Source organism: Mizuhopecten yessoensis, unplaced genomic scaffold, assembly GCF_002113885.1.
Source record: "Mizuhopecten yessoensis strain PY_sf001 unplaced genomic scaffold, ASM211388v2 scaffold4625, whole genome shotgun sequence".
NCBI classification, from domain to species: Eukaryota; Metazoa; Mollusca; class Bivalvia; order Pectinida; family Pectinidae; genus Mizuhopecten; species Mizuhopecten yessoensis.
The window spans coordinates 40134-62261 of NW_018405640.1; the positions used below are offsets into that span (position 1 = coordinate 40134).

The 22128-nt window shown below is 33.9% G+C and overlaps 1 protein-coding gene across 9 annotated transcripts in view; it reads right to left on the reverse strand.

The window, feature by feature from the left end:
• LOC110449475 (titin-like) overlaps positions 1–22128 on the reverse strand; it is a 121712-nt gene that overhangs the window by 12916 nt on the left and 86668 nt on the right. For 5 of the 9 annotated variants that reach the window (XM_021496353.1, XM_021496356.1, XM_021496359.1 and 2 more), the window contains 16 exons: positions 18645–18746; positions 17684–17986; positions 17284–17355; positions 16857–16886; positions 14629–14655; positions 12430–12726; positions 9721–10929; positions 7759–7848; positions 7145–7444; positions 6651–6770; positions 6219–6503; positions 5111–5392; positions 3337–3351; positions 1777–1858; positions 1050–1253; positions 129–267 (listed from right to left, as the gene is read on the reverse strand). In XM_021496353.1, the coding sequence (XP_021352028.1) occupies positions 129–267; positions 1050–1253; positions 1777–1858; positions 3337–3351; positions 5111–5392; positions 6219–6503; positions 6651–6770; positions 7145–7444; positions 7759–7848; positions 9721–10929; positions 12430–12726; positions 14629–14655; positions 16857–16886; positions 17284–17355; positions 17684–17986; positions 18645–18746 (3557 nt within the window). The remainder of the gene's footprint in view (positions 1–128; positions 268–1049; positions 1254–1776; positions 1859–3336; positions 3352–5110; positions 5393–6218; positions 6504–6650; positions 6771–7144; positions 7445–7758; positions 7849–9720; positions 10930–12429; positions 12727–14628; positions 14656–16856; positions 16887–17283; positions 17356–17683; positions 17987–18644; positions 18747–22128) is intronic. The other 4 variants (XM_021496357.1, XM_021496355.1, XM_021496354.1 and 1 more) reach the window with 4 other exon arrangements.

The window sequence follows — 22128 nt, forward strand, 5'->3', positions numbered from 1 at the left end:
TTTGTATTTTTTTTGTATGGTTTTATACAAATTTGTTACCTTCACAAATCAGCTTTTGCATCATTCTTGAAAATTAGAACTAGTTTACAATATATTTGACCTCAGTAAAGTTATATACTGATGTTTACCTTGATGTCTAGATGGTAGACGTTGTGGTGATGAAGATGTTTGATGACCTCTAGCAGCTGTCGGATGTAGAAGGCCGCATCACTCTCTGTCCAGTTGTCTAGAGAAATGACCCGGTCAAGCAGATCCCCTCCGCTAGCACTAACATGTGGTCAAGGTCAACAGGCATATATGTTTCAGAGTAAATGTATCAAAGACGGTGGATTCTAATAACAAGAGGCCTATGGGCCTTAACGGTCACCTACATTGTAAGTACTACAGTATTAATTTTTGTTGTTGAAATATGAAGTGTAGATAATGATGTCAATCATCTCTACCAAAATTTGAGTAAAAAAAAGTTAAATAACTTTCAGTTAAGATTGTCAAGACAATGAGTTGATCTTTCCTAGACCAAGTTTCAGTAAATACGGCCTATTAGAACATAATTTTAAGTTTTAGATAGTTTTTTTCCAAAATGGCAGCCATGGTGGCCATATTGGATTTTTAATGGACCCGAAAAAAACCATTTTACCTGGACCACAAGTTGATTATTCCTACCAAGATTCAGTTAAATGGGCCCAGTAGAACTTGATTTTAAGTTTGAAATAGTTTTTCAAAATGGTGGCCATATTGGATTTCTGATCGACCCAAACAATAACAACACTTTGTCAGGACAACGAGTCGATCATTCCTACCTAGTTTCAGTTAAATCAACCCTGTAGAACTTAACTTTAAATGGCGGCTGTGGTGGCCATATTGGATTTCTGATTGACCCCAAAAATAACAACACTTTGTCAGGAACATAAGCTGATCATTCCTACCATGTTTCAATGAGTTTGCCTCAAAATATTACCACAAACACATCTGCCTAATTGATAAAACAGGTATGTTTTTTCTCTATTAACAGTTTCCTTAATAATATAAGACTGGTTTTGATTGGATACAGTTCTGTGATGATCACTAAGCTCCTGTTTGATTGGAAGGCATCAACCACGCCCACTACGTTTTTGTGAGAGGCAGCTTGGAGGTTATACAGCTCCTGTCTGAAGAAGTGCTTCATCTTGGGATCAGCAACAGGAATAAACTTGGCTGCGTACTGTTTACCTGATGACTTATCAAGCACCCTCCGCACAACTCCATGACGTCCCCTAAAAGACAAATAATCAAAATTAATTCTGATGTTTTGTAGTGACAATGTCCGATAATGTTGTTTTAAAAATTTACGATGATGAATTACATAGCGATTCAAAACATGTAGATCTCATTAACGTTATTGAACTGTTCTTAGATATTGAGATTCCTTCATCCCTCCAAATGTTGTGAAAATGATAATGTAATGGTTAACATTGATGTAATGAGTTGTCTTTTCCTACTTTGAGCCAAAGATGTACACAAAGTGTACTAAAATATACATGCTTAAAAAAGCTGTTTCACCCATTTAACCTAAAACTTTTAAGTTTTCATTCACAACTTCACAGGCACATTTTTCGACAAAATAAAAAAAAATATCTTGAAAATAAAATATCTTAAAATCATATTCTCCTAGCTGTAGTCATTTCTTACTTTTTTTGATGCATCCTTTAAACTTTCCATGTAGTGAATATCACAGAAAAATCAAAACCGTTACAATATGGGTTTGGAAGAGGGGGAAATAACTCTAGTGCACCTTACCTGCCCAGTTCCTCCAGTATGTAATAGAAGTCTTCGACGGGTGCCTCACGGTAATGTAGACCTGGGGAATGTGGCACTCGTTCTGTGATGGGGCAGATGTGATAAAATAACATTATTACAACATTACAACGGTCTGTTGTAACGCAACGTTACGGCACTTAATTATGTTTATATTGCCCAGTTCTTAATTTTACATGTATGTACTCTTATGTTTAACATATGCCAACAATTTTTTTATTTTTTTTTGTCATTTGATCAAGTTTAACAAGTTTAAATTTTTCTATTGAAATATATTCATAAATCTTTTGTTATAAATATCATTAGGATCATCTGTGTACATATTTTCAGGCTAGGAAGGACCATTCTAGAAAATCTAAAAATAAGTGCCTCTAAATATATTCAAATTGTCTTCAGTTTCATTTTCATAAAAGGTTGATTCAATATCAACACAGAAAGATGATAAAATAGTCTGAATAAGTGTTATTTTATATATAGGAAGAGAAAAAAGACTAAAGCTACTGTAGGTTGTGATAGAAATAAGACTTAGAGAAATTAATTTGTGTCAGAAAAGTAACAGAAATATATATACAGAGACACGTTTCTAAACTAAACATCACTGGGGCTAACTCCTTAGGTGATTGTTAATTGGAATACATAGGATTTCTGATTACACAGGTTTAGTATATACAATAGTGAATAATAGATAGTAGGTCTTGTTCATACAGGTTTCCTGATTATACAGACTTTACTTTAGGTTACATTGTAGAGGTACAAAAGGACAGACGCATCATCACCATAACATCAGGTTCAAATCTATGCTTCCATCTATACCATGACCTTCAGCTGCTGGAAAAGTCCATGTTTGGTGTTGATATAAAATATAAGTTGATCTAATAAGCTGCTGGATAACTTGTCATAACAATGATGCACTGTGCTCAACTTTAAAAACTTGTATTCCAAACCTCCACCCAACTATAAGATATACTGTATACTGGAAAATTTCGCCGAGTCAAATATTCTTCTTCTTCCGATAACTGTGACAGTACTCATAGGTATGAGTGCAATTGTTGCCCTTCATCGGTATAAAATCCATATTTACTCTGTGTTTATTTTGCCCTTTACATGAAATTACTGTATATAGCACGTCAGGTTATAACATTTAGCTTCATGACAAATTCACTCTTATTGTGGAGGACATGCAAAAAGTTTGGAACATTTCCCAGTATACAGCATCTATCCAATGTCATTTAGTTTTTACTTCGACTTTTGAAGATTATCTGTTTCACTTTTACAGTTATATCTTAACACGAAATACAAAGCATATCATACAATAACCTCATCCAGAATTTTTGAAACTTCTTCAGTTTATTAGTTTGGACCCAGATTTCCTGTGAGATCAAGATCAATGCTACTCTTGTAAGGCACACAGGATAGCATAGACTTGATGTTATGAAGATGATACAGATCAAGAAATGACATATAAGAATGAGTCAGAGACAGAGAGAAGATAAAACAGCCATGCAGACATGAACAGGATAACAGGACAGACTCAACTATTACCTTCAGCAGACACCTCTGAAAGGGAAAGCAACAACGCAATAGTATCAATAGTCTAGCAGTCAGTTCCAAGAAGAATAATCTTCTTTTCATCAGTATTTGACAGATTTTTCAAGAGTTCCAATCACTATATAGAACACACAAATATCATTATAGACGCTGTGAGTATAAAAAGAAAATGTCTGACAACAAAATATTCCAAAGTGACATTATCTACTTTTAATTATCATTAAAAACAAGAATTTGTTCCATATCAAATCAATTGTGCATGAGAATAGCTAGTTCACATTTAGCTTTAAAGAAATAACCAAATAAAATATCACACATACAATATCTGTGAATTTCTGATAATTAATTTGACATTACAATCACAAGGAATCATCTCCACATACAGGTACTGTAAGAAAATGTTGGCCAAAATGTTCGTGTTTGAATTCAAGATGAATTTCAATTATTTCCTATGTGAAGCCAAATATGTTATACAGCCTATAGTAACTTAAACGACATATTCTTTATCCAGCTAAATTAAAGCTAGTCATTTTCATTATGTTAAATCACAGCACATCATATCAAACCGAATTGTTCAAAACTTCAATAGCCAAATTCTAAAATGTAAATTTTGTTATTAATCAAATCTAAAATGTACAACAAATAATGCTTTCTTCATACATGCTAAAACAAGCATTTTTGTGTTGCCTGTCTACATATATGAAAAAGCTCCAATATGTTATTTGATGAATTACAACAATTTCAAATTATATTTTAAAAGTGTTTAATTGCAGTGTTGAAGCTAAAAAGGTTTTGAACAACAATACCGACACAGGCCAAAACAATACGTTACAATGTTTGAAAAGTTGAAATATTTCAATTCAGAAAAACTGTGATCTCAACAAATTCGTTAGTGATAGTAACTTGCTTGTACACCACAATTATTTCATGTGAACAACTCATTAAATTTTATTCATAAAGGAAAAATAGATTTTTTTTGGCAAATTATCTCCCTTTATGGATTTGATTTTGCAGTCATCAAGGTGATTTTATCTACTATGCTTGTTACATTTTCCCTGCAAACATCACTGGTGTCATTTGGTGTTTTTTTCTCCAACATTACCTTTCTATTACACATTTACTACCAATCTATGGCCACATAACTTCTTCTTGTCCAGAGATGTAATATCGTTTCTTAGTAACTACTTCGAAGTATTTTACATTAAATGACATACAGACGTATAGGCACTAATTATTACATCCTATCCAACATGTAACCTACAGTTCTGGCCTGTATACTCTGTCAGTGTCTGTAGTATTGAATTATTATCCACACAAATCATTACTATTCTACTAAGCATTGAAAAAACAAAAGACAAAATCTTGTGTAAATTACTGTACGTTCGTTGGCTATTTTTTCAGGGTTTTGATTTTGCTGTTTTCACAAAAGTGTGATAAGTCACAAAATTATGTACCTCCACATAATGTTTCTATGTTTGATCAAATAATTTGTCACGTGAAACAATTCACTCGAGTCACAAAATGTACACCATTCAATATTTTCCAGTTGTAAACTCACAAAATCAATACCCTCAAAAACTAGCAAATCTGAAATGCTGCACTGTATAGAATAAGTTAATTATTTCTATGATTTTTTAAGATGTAATTAACAATTTTGAGATTAAGTAGAAATGAAAAAAAAATTACAATGAATTTTATAAACAGTATGACTTATTGACACATGTTATATTTGTCCTTTAACAGAAGTCCCCAAATATCTAGAACTTACCTTCCACTGTGATTTTGGCCGAGCTGACCGCTTTACCGGACGCGTTTTCAGCAACACATTGATATTGACCACAGTCGCTACTCATAGCATTTTCCAGAGTAAGACACCAGTAGTCCGGGGCTTCGTGGACGATCTTGACCCGCGAAGATTCAGTCATTGGACGCCAGTCCCTCATGAACTTGACTGTTGGCAACGGAATTCCATCAACGCGGCATTCCAACTTGCAACATCCCCGATGATCAACCACTACGTTCCGGAGTGGTTCCAGGAAGGTCGGCGCATCTACAGACACAAGCCACCAGTTAACGCACATCAGACTCCAAAAACATAACAATAACAATGAGTGGAGAGTTTGATGTTTTACATTTTATCTCTGGCATTCAGAAAGCTCCAAAGTTGCATTTTTAAAGACTCATAAAATAAAAGGCCTTCCTAAATAACTCATACACTGTATATTGTTGTTTTTCAATTTCATACATTTGCCTTCAAAGATAAGGAAGTTGAACAAACTAACCCTTTACCCCAGTATGTTACATGCAAAGTATCATGACTATTGGCCTCACTGTTCAAAAGGAGATGTATTTTGCAATTTCTGATAAATTTGACCTATATTTGTGACCTCTGAAGTTAATTAGGTTCATTCATTTAAATGAAATTGACATTCCTTCACTCCAGCAAGCTACATGACTCGTGGGCCTCACAGTTCTTAAGGAGATGTAGTTTGAATTCTTTGACATATTCTTCGACCCATATGTAACCCCCAAGCTATAGTCAAGGTCATTCCTTTAAACAATGTTGATTAATATAACCTTCTCTCCTGCAAGTTACATGCTACTTACCATAACTTTACACATTTTTCAAAGAAGTTGTTTGAACTTTATAATATATTTGTTCCAACTAAATGTATAAGTATGTCTCTCTTGGCCTTATATTTCTGTGGAAGAAGTAATTGGGGAAATAGTTTAACACACTTGACCCCAGTGACAATGAAAGTGGGTCAAGATTATTCAAATTTGATTCCCTCTATCATGTCATATGATGACTCTAGGCTTCATGGTTCTATGACAAAGTTATGTTTTAAATTCAGGCATGAATCGAGTACACATACCCGACATTTCCAAGTTGAATATTCTGACGCTCATGCCTTGGTCATTCTCTGCACGACATTTATACTCCCCGACATCCTTCTCGCTCATTCGTGTGAACTCCAATGTGGCGTTGCCATTAGGGGAGATAAATGACTTGTACCGATTTCCTAGCTTGAGTTTCTTCCCTTGGAAGTACCACTTTATTTTAGGTAGAGGAAAGCCCTTAACCTGAAGGGATATCGTCACTGGTCTAGACTCTGCTCCATAGAATGTATCCTCTCGTACTTTGAATTCAGGTTTGCAAGCTGAAACAGTAATGAATAATTCCTTGGGATACAAAATTTCGAAACCATAAAAGCTAGATTCTTTGTATTACTTAAAAATTGTAAAGGTGAATTTTAAAGAAATGGTGTGGGCAAATAATGATGGGTGGAAAAAGGTTAAATACAAACCTTTGGTGGGCATTGATTCTATCAGACTGTCGACTGACGAAGCTCTAGACCTTGTCCAGGGACTGTCCAAGCTTCCACGTGACCCAGATCTACTCAAAACAGCTGTTCCAATGTAGTCATCTGTGACAAAAAGAATAAGGAAGTGAGTCATGGAGACCTTACTCTTGTATTTCATCAGAACCGAAGTCTTTAATCTTTGTTTCAATTAAAAATAGAAATGTAGAGCAATACATGTACACTTCATGTAACATTATTTTCCAACATACAAATCCATAAATGTTAAATAATAACATTGTTGAGAGCTTCATCCCTGAAAAAAAATAATCTAAAAGCTATTCTGAACTTTAAACATTTGTACAGCTAACTGAGCCTGAGCTACAATCAAAATTCTTAATATGCATGATTGAGAATTTCATGGAATCTTCACCAAAATCCTTTTACTTTTTACACTTCAGGACCCAAAATCAAATAGATGTTAATGAAGAAACCAATACCCTTTTCCCTGTTGATAGACAACGGCAGAGTCGGCTCACTGCAGCCAAATTCGTTCTTGGCCTTGACCCTGAACATGTAATCCTGATCTTCTTGAAGGTCGTACACATCAAACTCATTCTCCTCTACATTGTCAATCAATTTCAGCCACAGGTGGCTCGGTGGCTTTCTCATTTCCACCAGGTAAGTCATCTTGGAACCCTTCACATACGACGGCACACGCCCGGGTAACCAGGACAAGGTCAAAAGGTTACCAGCTTGGTTTGTGATCATTGGACGAGAGGACGGCATTCTCGGTGGTACTGTAAGAATCAAGTCAAAATATATCAATATTACATATCTGGTTCCAATTTTATCAAAACTTTGCAATTATGATTTAATATATCAACAATTTGGAGATCTGTAACTATGAAATAATGCATAATTTCTATTAATCGGGTATTATAAAAAGTAAAGATACATTTTTAGATACATGTATTAGAAATTATATTTTAAAAAGTTTTATTTCAATAAATTATGTTATGGAAATTTTATCAAAATTTGTGATGAGAAAAAGTCAGGTATTGAACATTTTTAGTAAAGCATTGGATGATGGGTTTTTTTTTATTAAAATTACCTCCTGTTAGTACGGAGTCGAGATATATGGCCTGAGGAAGGTCATCTGGATCATTACGGCGCTTGTCGCGACTTGACCTCCTAGATTTTTCTGCACATAAACAAAATTCAAATAATTACAAAGTATATCAGTATCAAGCACGTCAAAAAGAACAATAATATGTTTTGTAAACTTCAGATTGAGAAGCATATGAAAAGATAACACACAAAAATGTGACCTAGTATATCACAATGCAGAAACTTTGCAGAATTTTTAGCCATGCATAGCGATGAGATTTTGTTATATTTTCATTATATGATAACTTTGTACTGAACTAATATATTACAGTACATGTTAGGAAATTCCTACAATCACATAGAAAATAATACATGTTCAAATCTTTGATCCACAGTGACTCTGAAGCTCATATATGTGTTATTCCTACATTGTAATTATCAGAATTTCTGTAATATTTGTAAATTTTTCCTCAAATTTTCATTAAAATTGGTTTTCCGATTCAGCAAAAATGCATGTGCAAACATGGGCTTATAGCTTATTCTTCAGCCATTGGCTCAAACAGTAATACTGCAGCAGAATATGTATAAAGTAAACCCTCTGGTCAGTTAGAATAGACGGATAATTGGAACACGCGTTTTAACAACAAAAACAATAACTTTTTGTCTAGTGATATTTTGAAACCCTCCTTACCCACATTTCGAATAGTTCGAATATAAAAAAAATAGTACTGAAATCACGTAATCATTGATCGATTATGGCTATCTGCGATTTTGTAATAATAGCCTCATGAAACTTGCATAAACTGATCCATTTTCAAATGCATCAAAAATGTAACATTATTTATTAAAAATATAATTGATCAGCAAATTTGCTCTCCTGCAATTAAAAAGAATAATTGTGACATATTTCATAATGTGATATATATGAAAATGCATGACATTTGAACAAATGAAGACTTAACATAACATCTATATTTGTAAAGCAAAAGCTTGGATGCAACACTACAGTTTTAAAATTGCAAATATACATATACATGTGTTTAGAAGACATGCTTTGTTAATAAAATTTGCTCTTCCAAGTTAATACTTTTTAAATTAATAGTTAATTGTACTATAAAATTGTCCTTATATCAACCTCGAAGAGAAATTCAGACTCATGCACTGGTATTGATGGTATATTGTTATGGGAAGAACATGGAACATCCTGACAAAGAGTAAGGACAAGAACTTGATTCGGAGTTACTCTAACTTGAGTACATTTGTATTTACAATTAAAATCAATGGATGATTTGATTACAGGATCTGTTCCAACATTCATGATACTTTCAATGGAACAAAGGATTAATTAAACAATGGCATATTCTTTTGGTTAAATACAAACAATTGTTGTACATTGTAGATCCGGAATGGCCGACATAATGCTAAAAAAAGGAATATTTTTATGTCCAATAAATCGTGACTTTCTGCCTTCCATAGATACATAAATAAATTGGCAAGTTTGATGGATCACTATAGATGAAATAGTTTTACTCGAATGAAATTTGGTAGGCCTTAATTCTGAGGCACAATACCCTAGAGGCTAGTCATTTAAAAATAAAATGAATTAAGAAACAATAGATTTTTAAAACTTCGACATACCATCGTTTGACTGACGTAACCAGGGATGGAGGTGGTTATGGTCGGGCGTTAGAGACAGATTTCAATCGGGATCAGTTTAGAAATGGAGAGGAGCACTGTGTTTAGAGTATTGATTTGATAAATACTTGGTACATGTAAGTGGATAGGAACTTAAGGTGAAGGTTTCAATTTGAAAATTGACGTGATAGATAGTGTGCAAGATTTTAAAACTGGGTATGGCTAAATATGTAGTTACATAAACTCCCTGTTCAAGAACATTTGGCAAAACAGAACTCCAAACACGATCACACAGAGCACAAACAACAGCTTGGTGCCACAAGTATTATACCCTTGGAGAGAACAGGTGTGGATTCCTGTAGCCACGGTGACGATGTATCTGCAGGTTTGTAGGAGCACGGTGACGATGTTTCTGCAGGTTTGTAGGAAGAAGATGTATCTTGAGAGTACGATGAAGGTTTTTTATCCTTTTTGTCCATCGAGCCTTTCAGCATCTCCAGGAATTCCCTGGTGAATGGTAGATCGAGTGACCGTGGAGGACTCGTCCTTGTCCAGAAATCATGTGACCTTGAATCAGCAGATAACGGCATATCATTGTGGCGTCGACGTGAACGCAGTTCTGCCGCTTCCATTGACAACGGAGACAGATCTGTCGTGTGTCGCCGTGATCGGAATTTAGACGATATGGCGGATTCGTAGGAATCCTCATCAAGCAGAGAGGAACTGTACTTATGAGACTTGCGCCTACTACTATAAGGTTCATCATCGTAGAGGTCGGTATTGTCCCGTTGGCTACGAGATGAATATCTCGGCCTGAAAGGTACATACTCCTCATCGGAGAAATCCTCATCCAAGGTGTACTTCTTTTTTGGCATGTGTTTTGACCTTGGTTTTGGTTGATAGTCCTCTTCATCTGAAAAGTCATCCTCATATGAATATTTCTTTGGCTGTGCATATTTAGATGGCCTTGACCTTGGTACATAGTCCTCTTCCTCCGATGATAAATTGGCTCTTAATGAGGGTTTCTTAGCACGGGAAGAATATTTAGAATACTTTGAACTCACAGAATAATCTTCCTCATCTAAAGAGTAATCTTTTGACAGTGTTGATGTTTTATTGCGGGAAGAATATTTAGAAAATCTAGATTTTGATGTTATTTCATCTTCTTCATCTGATAACAAATTTTCTTGACGCATTGCCGGTTTCGATGGTCTCGTCTTTGGCCTATCATACAGATCTTCATCAATAGATGTTGTCGACTGTAAAGACTGTCGGGCATGTGAGCGTGATGATGACAAATATTTAGACGTTGCCTGCCTCGTCTTTGGAGCATACACTTCATCATCGTCAGATAAGTTATCTAACCGTGAACTCTCCAGACGTGATGCATATTTGGACAATCTTTGCCTCGGTCTGAAATCATTAACAGGAGACAATGGAGACATTGGATCGGAAGTTCGATGACTTTTAGCTAAAGGCTTTTTCCGGGGTTTGTAATCCTCCAAATCGTCGTCAGTTTCTATAGAGTCCTGGATCTGAGCTGAAATGTCAAGCAACTCTCAACGATAAAAAAAACAATCACTCCTTTCAAAATATGCTGCCTTGATACCTGTTTTGTGTTCATCAACATAATACCGTAATTACAATGCTAAAATATTAATATGTATAATAATATTATATATATGTATATGGTGATACTTTTGGAGGAAACTTACTTTAACTTTCGAAGATGATTTTTGCTACCGTTTCAAATTTTCCTTTTTTCCCCCCGTTAATATTAGTGAGTTCTTATTTTGGTAATTTCGCTTAATAAAACTAACTAACTAATTATTTGCGATGACACTTTTTCAGATTTACTCAAGTAAGAATCCATTGCTGATGGAATTCACTTTATTATATACCTTGAATCATGGGCATCATAACAATGGAAATGTCAAGTCACAAATGGCAAATGACATCACACTTACAGATCTACGTTTCCATTACTAGCAACCTTCCAGCGATCTCCAATAAATTTTAGTGCTTAATGTTTTGTAATTTAATATATGTTTCATGGGAATTTCAATTGTTGGTAAAAACTGAATTGGTATCAAGCCAATTATAGGTATGCTTAACGTTCAGTCAAGTTTACTTTAAATCTCAATGGCAGTTCATTTATATGTTTCAAATTGTAGGGCACCTTAGAATAAATCTGATATGTCAAGAACTTACAACGGTGATATTTTTGTCTGGAAAAGAATATTTATTGAGTGTTAATTACATTTAGTGATCTACATTTGCCTCCAAAAATTTCAAGAAGTGAGTTTTGAATATATTTTATACTGATGCAGAGTGCTAAGGTGAATATGATTATCAATTAAGTGACATGTGTACAGTGATGATGAGTGAACACTGAAGTATTACACTACATGTACAATGATCCACTAATTATATATATAAGTAACATGGATGATATATGCATGGATGCATGTACAAGTGAATCATATGCAATAAGTATGATGTTAATAATTTCATAAACATTCTACTCACTACAAACCTAAAATGACATGCTGTCATTTATTAATTAAAAAAGTTACAAAAAAGACTTTGTTAAAGTTAAACACTAATTTTAGCAAATAACATTTTGTATGATAATCAATATGGTTTCTGATCACTTTTTTAATCTTTTACACCAAAGCATAAAAAAAACAAAAAAAACAAATTTGTATATTTTTCAATTAATTTCTATTTAAATATTTTTGATAAAATTACAGCAATTAATATGGTGTCAAATTAAATAAATTTTGAAAATAGAAAGGAACCCATCTTAACATTTTCTGAATAAGGTCCATCTTTTGATATATGTATCGTTTTGTTTTTTATATATAAGCTCAATTACCTAGTGATTTTCAATTTCTGTCTTTCATATAAAAACAAGTATTAATCTTTCTTTAATATATACTTTAAATTTTTTACACCTAGAATTATCTCCCTTGAATATTCTTCAATCATTCAAAATATTTCTATGTCTCTAACTTACCATGCAATGCATGTGACGTACCTTTGGTCCTGTCCAGCACCGCAGACAGCGTGGGATCGCTGGTACCAAACTGAGTCTCCGCCCTGATACGGAACTGATAATCACGATTGGGTAGGATTCCGTCTACCAGGAAGCTAGTCTCCACGATCCCACTTGCGGTTCTTGCCCATCCCTGGACAGGCGGTTCCTTCACTTCCACAATATATGTGATCTGAGTTTTCTTTGCGTATGCTGGAATTCTTGCTGGAAGCCAACTAAGCATGGCCGATTCTCCATGATCCGTTATCTTTGGTGTCTCCATTGGCAACTTAGGCGGAGCTGCAAAAACAGCAGTGAAGGTTTCTTATACAAATTGCACATTTATAAAAGTTGATTTCATATATCTCATAATCGCTTCCTCAAAGTGTTGATAAAAACAACTTGATCTATTTCTGTTTAGATATATAGTTCATAGGACTTTGAAAACCACTTTCCAGATGTTCATTCATATTTTTATACAATTAAATCCATTTGAATAATAATTATAATAATAATAATACCAAAATAACACCAAAATAAGTTTCATTGGTGTTTTTGTTGCCTTTGTTTCTTCGGTTTTTCAGATTTTTTTAAAGCAATTTCATTAAAAAAATAGCAAGAACGTATATAAAGTATTTTAAAATTGGATAAATTCTGAAATAAATGCCTTAATTACTACACCAACAAATACACCTAACCACACCATGCAAGTAAACATGTAACATCAAAAGAGAAGTTGAGAAATAGAGAAATACCTGTTTTTATGATTAGTTTAATTAATGTACCCGAGTTATTATTTTTTTGTAGGTTGTGTCCTGAAAACTATATCTGATCATACAAACTTTTACTGACAATAATAGATGTTGTAACAAACTACTAAATAAATTCTTGGCTTTAAGATTTTAAAAAAAATAAAGAAAATTGTTATTGAAATTTGCATATGTATGTTAATGAATTCAACATGCTCAGTTTTATAGAGATTTGAGTCAAATTATTCTTGGGTATAGGAAATTTGTGAAATAGAACAAAGCAGATTTAAGAGTGTTACTTTATATTATTGCAGCCTTTCAAAGACGAGAATAATCAATATCCTTAGCGTTATTAATATTTGTTAATATAACAGGTTAACAGGTCAAAATAACATTATTTTTTGTTTTAATAAAATACACCAAAATACATATCTTGAAAAATCTTGAATAATTCTAAATATGATTTTTTTTTTTAAAAACATCCAGTAAACTTATCCTGGTTATCTGACCAACAAATACATAATTTAGAAAATACAGTAGTTAGAGAAGGGAGACTTAAATTCTCCATAACAACATATAATCGGTAAAATCTTACTTAATTTTATAAACATAATTAAATCAATCTCAAAGATAAAACAAGGAAAACAATGTTCTCTGTAAAAAGAATAATCATTTTTAAATACCAAAAACATCAGAAATAAGATATGAAAGAAAAGCAGCTGAATTAAAAAGTGTGAAAAATAAATAAAACTTTTAAATTTTATATTTCAATGAAGAACTCAACACACATACAATATATTTGTTCTAATATCATAATCTAATACACTATTATTCTGTTATATATAATATTTCAAACATATAAATTATCTAAATGCTAAATTATTTAATATCTACTCCATATATACACTGTATACCTGTTATATCTGTTATATCTAGATCTGTTATTTCAAAAATATATGAAGTTTTAGTAACAAATTCAACCAATTATTATTTAATGGAAGATCAAAATCTCATATATCAAATGGAATATAAGATGAATGATTATCTTGTTTTGTTGTCACCAAATTGATATCACAGTACAAATAAAATTTACAAAGTACAAATGCATCAAATGTTAAAAAAATTATGCAAATTAGTTCAAATCATGGAAACTGATATAACTTATAATTGAACAAGAATGAGTTGCCTCTTATTCCCATTTTTTTTTTTAATTGAATATATCTTTTTACAGACATAAAAAAAAATGTTGGAAAAGAATATTAACACTGTTTTGAAAACAACAAAGAAATACCACATTGTCACAAGCAGAATAAAAGGTAAGTTGACAAAATCAAAACTGGAAATATTGAATATCAAATTAAGATTAATCAATATCAAATTCAGATTAATTGTACAATGGCTAAACGCACACACACAAGGATTTCAAGTTCACACAAAAGTATGAAATCAGTACCTTCATCGATTTTCATCGGAGCTTCGTCTGAAATAACATACATAAAACATATACTAAAATCTACTAAAGCAATGCCACAAGTACATGTAAGAGGGGGGACAAGGGAATCAAGGATGGGGCACAATGGGGGGAAAGTAGGAGGAGGGGGACAAGGGAATCAAGGATGGGTCACAATTGGGGAAAGTAGGGGGGAGGGGGACAAGGGAATCAAGGATGGGGCACAATTGGGGAAAGTAGGGGGGGAGGGGGACAAGGGAATCAAGGATGGGGCACAATTGGGTAAAGTAGGGAGGAGGGGACATTTTGGATGTGGGAATTTGACAAGGGAAGGGGAAACGTATTTGGCAATAGAAGATCTTCTGATACAAAGGGAGAGAGGGACGTTCACATAGACAAACCACATGTTCTTGTTGTTTGATGACTAAAACTTTGAGAAATATATCCAAACATAACCAAATATATTTTTTAGGTTCTAAGGACATATATATATATTGTTTAAGCATCATCGAACGACAAGTACTTGGGTACAAGCTACCTATACATAGAAATCAACACAGCATGAGCATAACTATAACATTATTTCTTTGCAAATTTTTCCAAAGAGTCAAGTTTAAATTCTGAAATATTTACTATCACGTATATATAATGTACTTTTTTCAACATATTTCACTGTGTTATGTACCCTATGTTTCATCAACATCATTAAATATTTGGGAATGCTAAAAAAAGGGCTTCAGTTATTAGGCTTCAGCCTGTTGCCTCTCGCCATTTAATATTCTTTACCAATGAAATATTTATGGAGTGAAATGTCTACATGTGAGTATACAATTTGTGCGGCTGTGTTATTAATGGTAAAATTGATTAACTATATTTATCATATATAAGACGGTTTCAGGGCTTGAAACTTTATATCAGTTAAAGTTAATAAAGACACATATTGCTTTCGACCTAATAAGCAATCCGAACATTTAACAATTTGGGAAATCCGAAAATCAAATTGGGAACATAACCTTCAGTTTCTTAAAATGCATTTCCTCATGTAATTAAGTTGGCAAATCATTGTGAAGGGATGGGACTTTCTGACAAGCAAAAAGGATAAGGAGTATTTCTAAGGGATAGGGCACTTATTAAGGTCGAATATGTTACCAAAAGCTTCACAAAAACATTACTGCATGTATCACAGTGTATAGCAAGTGGCTGAAAAGCAAAATTTCTGCAGGAGCTCATTCAGTGTTGAAAAATATTTGAAATTTGATATTAATTAATTTCATAGCATTGTCAACAAGTTTACTACCATAATTGTGCTTAAATATGTTTACTTCATAGAAAATATATCTTAAAGCAAGCAAATGTTAAAATGACTGGCCTGCAATAAAAAAAAAAATCACCACTGCAAAAAATGTAAAACTAATTTTCATTGGCCTTATTTTTCAGACATGTCTGGGTTTATGAATTAAATTATATATATAACTAGCCCCAAGCGTGCAGTGAGGAGAGCTGAGTGCAATATTAGGGCATAGCTACACATTGACAGCGTGATTCTAACAAACAAATACAAAGTTCAAAGTTTTATTTAGAAATATGTTTCCAGTAACCTTACTGACAAAGTTTTTTCTTAAGGAGATAACCAGATTTTGACCATTTTGTAAAAGATCTCTTAGCTATGTTACTGATACACGTCTTTAAATGACCTTATCTGTTAATAGGACGTTATACAAACTAAAATAAAACCAAACCGAAACCAAACATTACTGATACAAGAATTTCTATTTTTCTTTTTTTTTTGGTCATACATAGTAATTAAGTTGGCCCTTACAATTTAAATCAACAGAGGTATTTCACGACAAAGAAAAAAAAACAGTTTTCAGCATTTTACAAGAATTTCTATTTTTGAATATAGCCATATATATACATATTACCAGCATTTGTTCTTTTAACATTAACTTAAATGAAAAAGTGTCCAAATGCACATCGTAAGCTTAAAATTTTCGAACAAAATTGAAGTAAAGTCCATTTAAAAAGTTGATTGGCACATAGATTAAGCACAGCAGTAAGCCAATGACAAGTATACAGCTACTTTTTCCCGCACCAGTAAATATAGGAGCAGTACATTATAAGCAGCCATTTTTTTTATCGTAATATTAATGGCATTAGATTGATGACGTCAGCGGCCATTACATTATACACCACGGTGTGATTTAGTAAAAGCAATTTACACAGACAAATACCTGTTCGTCTTTGTATTCTAGAACGTGGGACTAGAAACAGAAACAATATTTGCACAATCCTAATATATTAAATCAGTATCACAAATTTTATGAATTGTAAAATTGTATGTTTCATTTCTGTTCAAATTCTGACAGCAGAATCAAGCCGATTTCAAGTTAACTGGTACATTATGTATTTTTGCCGCTTTTACAGTGTTTTTCTTTTTTAATGATTTCTTGGATAAAATGTGTAAAAAAAAGTTAACCTGGTAAAAAAAATCCTAATTACATGTAATCATTGGGTTGAAAGAAACTCAAAATATATCCTTTCTTTCGTTCATCCAGGATTCTGCAATAAAATTTGAATTTCACAAGTTGGTATCTCTCATTGGGACATGCCAATAATAATACTGAGATAAATTCTTCTGAAAGTCTTTTTTTTATTTACCTGTGTCGTTGTAGGTATTCCTGTACTCATCATCTAAGTCATCATCATATTCAACATCATTCTCATCAAGTTCTGAAAATCAAAAAAAAATAATACAATGTATGAACACAGAAAATGAGACAGTTTCAAAGAATTAATAAGTTCTTGACACCTGCTTCATCCCAAAAACATGTTGAATTTAAGTTAATTTCCAAAAAAAAATTTTTTTATGATACATATATGCCAAATTTTGCTTGACAAATGTATTCGTATTGTTATGGTGAATATAGAAAGTATCTTGAAGGTATAAGAAAGCAATTCATTTTAATTTTAAACTGAAAGCTGAAAGGTCAGTATTGTTTGTGGGGTGGAGTTAATCAAAATGGTTGACGATTCAGATAATCAGAGTGATTGCCCTTACCAATTGGCCTGAAGAGTGAGATGGGAAGACTAGCCTCACTGAAGCCGTACTGGTTGTGAGCTCTGACTCGGAACATGTAATCCATGCGAGGGTGAAGGTTGTTTAGCGTAAAGGATGTAGACGTGAGCCCGGACTTCAGCTCCCGCCACTCATAGTTCGGTGGAGTGCGACATTCGATGACATATGTCAAGTTAGAACTGCTTCGGATCTTATCTGGAACCTTTGCTGGTTTCCATGACAACGATGCTGTATCTTGACTAATCTCTCGTAACTCTGGTTTGTCAATGGGTAGTCTCGGTGGAACTAAAAATGAATTACAATATTGAATGTGTCCTCATGTATACACTGTTTGTACATTGTATGTACATTGGGCAACAATATTCTGCACATGAATCTTTTTCGAAATCTTTTCGCTAGTTTTTTTAGTTGTATATGGAATAACACTCAGCATCTTTTGGTACTGATTTATTAAATACGAAATTGAAATCGGAGAAAAACGACCACAGTACCATTACATATTGTCTGCATGGCATCCTGTATGTGCTAAGATGAAAGATATGTATAACTTGATTACTGTATTATGAAAAGATTCTTGTAACACAACCAATAAGTGTTTCTAAGTGACGTTTTGATGACTAGTACGGTAGGTTCTCTGTCACCTTCGTCAGACAAATGACCAGTGAAGCTGGAAGTGTAGGTACAATTAGTTGTTATATATGTATTGAAACGACTCGGTGCAGCTACGCTTTGTTTAAAGCATCAATACTATGACCAAGTATTAAACAAAGCGCAGTTAAATCAAGATTGTGTTACAAGAATCTTTTCATAATCCATACTTTAATACTAACCTGAAAAAATATTTAGAAATATTGATTACTGTATGTTGCTGGGATTTTGATATAAAATCTTGACACACGTACTGTATGTCTTGAAGTGTTTGACATCAGAAGTGAAGACTTACTGTATGTCGTCAGGTGTTCAATGTACGATCTGTTTGGTACGGAGAACTCCTCCTTCAGTAACGTGAGGTCAGCTTGTCGCCGTGGTTCATACTCCTTCGGTTCTATAATAATGTATAAAATATTCAATTCATAAGTAATTCAAACATGTTAAACTGCTGGTAGGCAAAGCATTATATTTTGGGGGAAAACTTGGCAAGTGTTCAGAGGAGGGAAAAAAGCGCTGGAGTTAAGAAATTGGGGAGATCCTGTCTAACCATTTTTTCTGCTTTTGAGGGGCATGTTTAATATTTTATGAAAAGGACAAAATGTAATCTGTAGCCCTTATTGTGATACAAGCTGTAGCCCTTATTGTGATACAATCTGTAGCCCTTATTGTGATACAATCTGTAGCCCTTATTGTGATACAATCTGTAGCCCTTATTGTGATACAATCTGTAGCCCTTATTGTGATACAATCTGTAGCCCTTATTGTGATACAATCTGTAGCCCTTATTGTGATACAATCTGTAGCCCTTATTGTGATACAATCTGTAGCCCTTATTGTGATACAATCTGTAGCCCTTATTGTGATACAATCTGTAGCCCTTATTGTGATACAATCTGTAGCCCTTATTGTGATACAATCTGTAGCCCTTATTGTGATACAATCTGTAGCCCTTATTGTGATACAATCTGTAGCCCTTATTGTGATACAATCTGTAGCCCTTATTGTGATACAATCTGTAGCCCTTATTGTGATACAATCTGTAGCCCTTATTGTGATACAATCTGTAGCCCTTATTGTGATACAATCTGTAGCCCTTATTGTGATACAATCTGTAGCCCTTATTGTGATACAATCTGTAGCCCTTATTGTGATACAATCTGTAGCCCTTATTGTGATACAATCTGTAGCCCTTATTGTGATACAATCTGTAGCCCTTATTGTGATACAATCTGTAGCCCTTATTGTGATACAATCTGTAGCCCTTATTGTGATACAATCTGTAGCCCTTATTGTGATACAATCTGTAGCCCTTATTGTGATACAATCTGTAGCCCTTATTGTGATACAATCTGTAGCCCTTATTGTGATACAATCTGTAGCCCTTATTGTGATACAATCTGTAGCCCTTATTGTGATACAATCTGTAGCCCTTATTGTGATACAATCTGTAGCCCTTATTGTGATACAATCTGTAGCCCTTATTGTGATACAATCTGTAGCCCTTATTGTGATACAATCTGTAGCCCTTATTGTGATACAATCTGTAGCCCTTATTGTGATACAATCTGTAGCCCTTATTGTGATACAATCTGTAGCCCTTATTGTGATACAATCTGTAGCCCTTATTGTGATACAATCTGTAGCCCTTATTGTGATACAATCTGTAGCCCTTATTGTGATACAATCTGTAGCCCTTATTGTGATACAATCTGTAGCCCTTATTGTGATACAATCTGTAGCCCTTATTGTGATACAATCTGTAGCCCTTATTGTGATACAATCTGTAGCCCTTATTGTGATACAATCTGTAGCCCTTATTGTGATACAATCTGTAGCCCTTATTGTGATACAATCTGTAGCCCTTATTGTGATACAATCTGTAGCCCTTATTGTGATACAATCTGTAGCCCTTATTGTGATACAATCTGTAGCCCTTATTGTGATACAATCTGTAGCCCTTATTGTGATACAATCTGTAGCCCTTATTGTGATACAATCTGTAGCCCTTATTGTGATACAATCTGTAGCCCTTATTGTGATACAATCTGTAGCCCTTATTGTGATACAATCTGTAGCCCTTATTGTGATACAATCTGTAGCCCTTATTGTGATACAATCTGTAGCCCTTATTGTGATACAATCTGTAGCCCTTATTGTGATACAATCTGTAGCCCTTATTGTGATACAATCTGTAGCCCTTATTGTGATACAATCTGTAGCCCTTATTGTGATACAATCTGTAGCCCTTATTGTGATACAATCTGTAGCCCTTATTGTGATACAATCTGTAGCCCTTATTGTGATACAATCTGTAGCCCTTATTGTGATACAATCTGTAGCCCTTATTGTGATACAATCTGTAGCCCTTATTGTGATACAATCTGTAGCCCTTATTGTGATACAATCTGTAGCCCTTATTGTGATACAATCTGTAGCCCTTATTGTGATACAATCTGTAGCCCTTATTGTGATACAATCTGTAGCCCTTATTGTGATACAATCTGTAGCCCTTATTGTGATACAATCTGTAGCCCTTATTGTGATACAATCTGTAGCCCTTATTGTGATACAATCTGTAGCCCTTATTGTGATACAATCTGTAGCCCTTATTGTGATACAATCTGTAGCCCTTATTGTGATACAATCTGTAGCCCTTATTGTGATACAATCTGTAGCCCTTATTGTGATACAATCTGTAGCCCTTATTGTGATACAATCTGTAGCCCTTATTGTGATACAATCTGTAGCCCTTATTGTGATACAATCTGTAGCCCTTATTGTGATACAATCTGTAGCCCTTATTGTGATACAATCTGTAGCCCTTATTGTGATACAATCTGTAGCCCTTATTGTGATACAATCTGTAGCCCTTATTGTGATACAATCTGTAGCCCTTATTGTGATACAATCTGTAGCCCTTATTGTGATACAATCTGTAGCCCTTATTGTGATACAATCTGTAGCCCTTATTGTGATACAATCTGTAGCCCTTATTGTGATACAATCTGTAGCCCTTATTGTGATACAATCTGTAGCCCTTATTGTGATACAATCTGTAGCCCTTATTGTGATACAATCTGTAGCCCTTATTGTGATACAATCTGTAGCCCTTATTGTGATACAATCTGTAGCCCTTATTGTGATACAATCTGTAGCCCTTATTGTGATACAATCTGTAGCCCTTATTGTGATACAATCTGTAGCCCTTATTGTGATACAATCTGTAGCCCTTATTGTGATACAATCTGTAGCCCTTATTGTGATACAGACAGACCTTGTGGACTCCTTTTTTGGACACTGTAGCATGACATCCGATCATATCATCAAAACACCATTTAGTGGATACTATATAAAATTTGTAATTTTAAAAACCCTCAAATCAACGAAATTGAATACCCCATAAAAATGAGTGATTTCACTGTAGTTTGAAAGCGGGCTGAGAGTTTTAGCATTCTACCACCACATGGAAATAGTAGGTAGGTAAGGAAAAGTACGATCCCCTAGAATTACAATGGAAGCGATTAACCAATTTTGGTCAACTCATGCAGTCTTCTCCAAAATAGAGGATAACAAGATTACCGCGAGCGGTATATAATACGTCCGTCACACATTGAATGAGCAGTTGTTTGTATGATTGAAATATATGAAGTATTTGTGAGTAATTGATATTAAAAGAGAAATCATTCAACATAACTGGTAGATCAATGAGTGCAATACAACATCATGGAACGCATGCATCGCATTAATGAAACCAAGGGTAATAAATCCAGTAATTA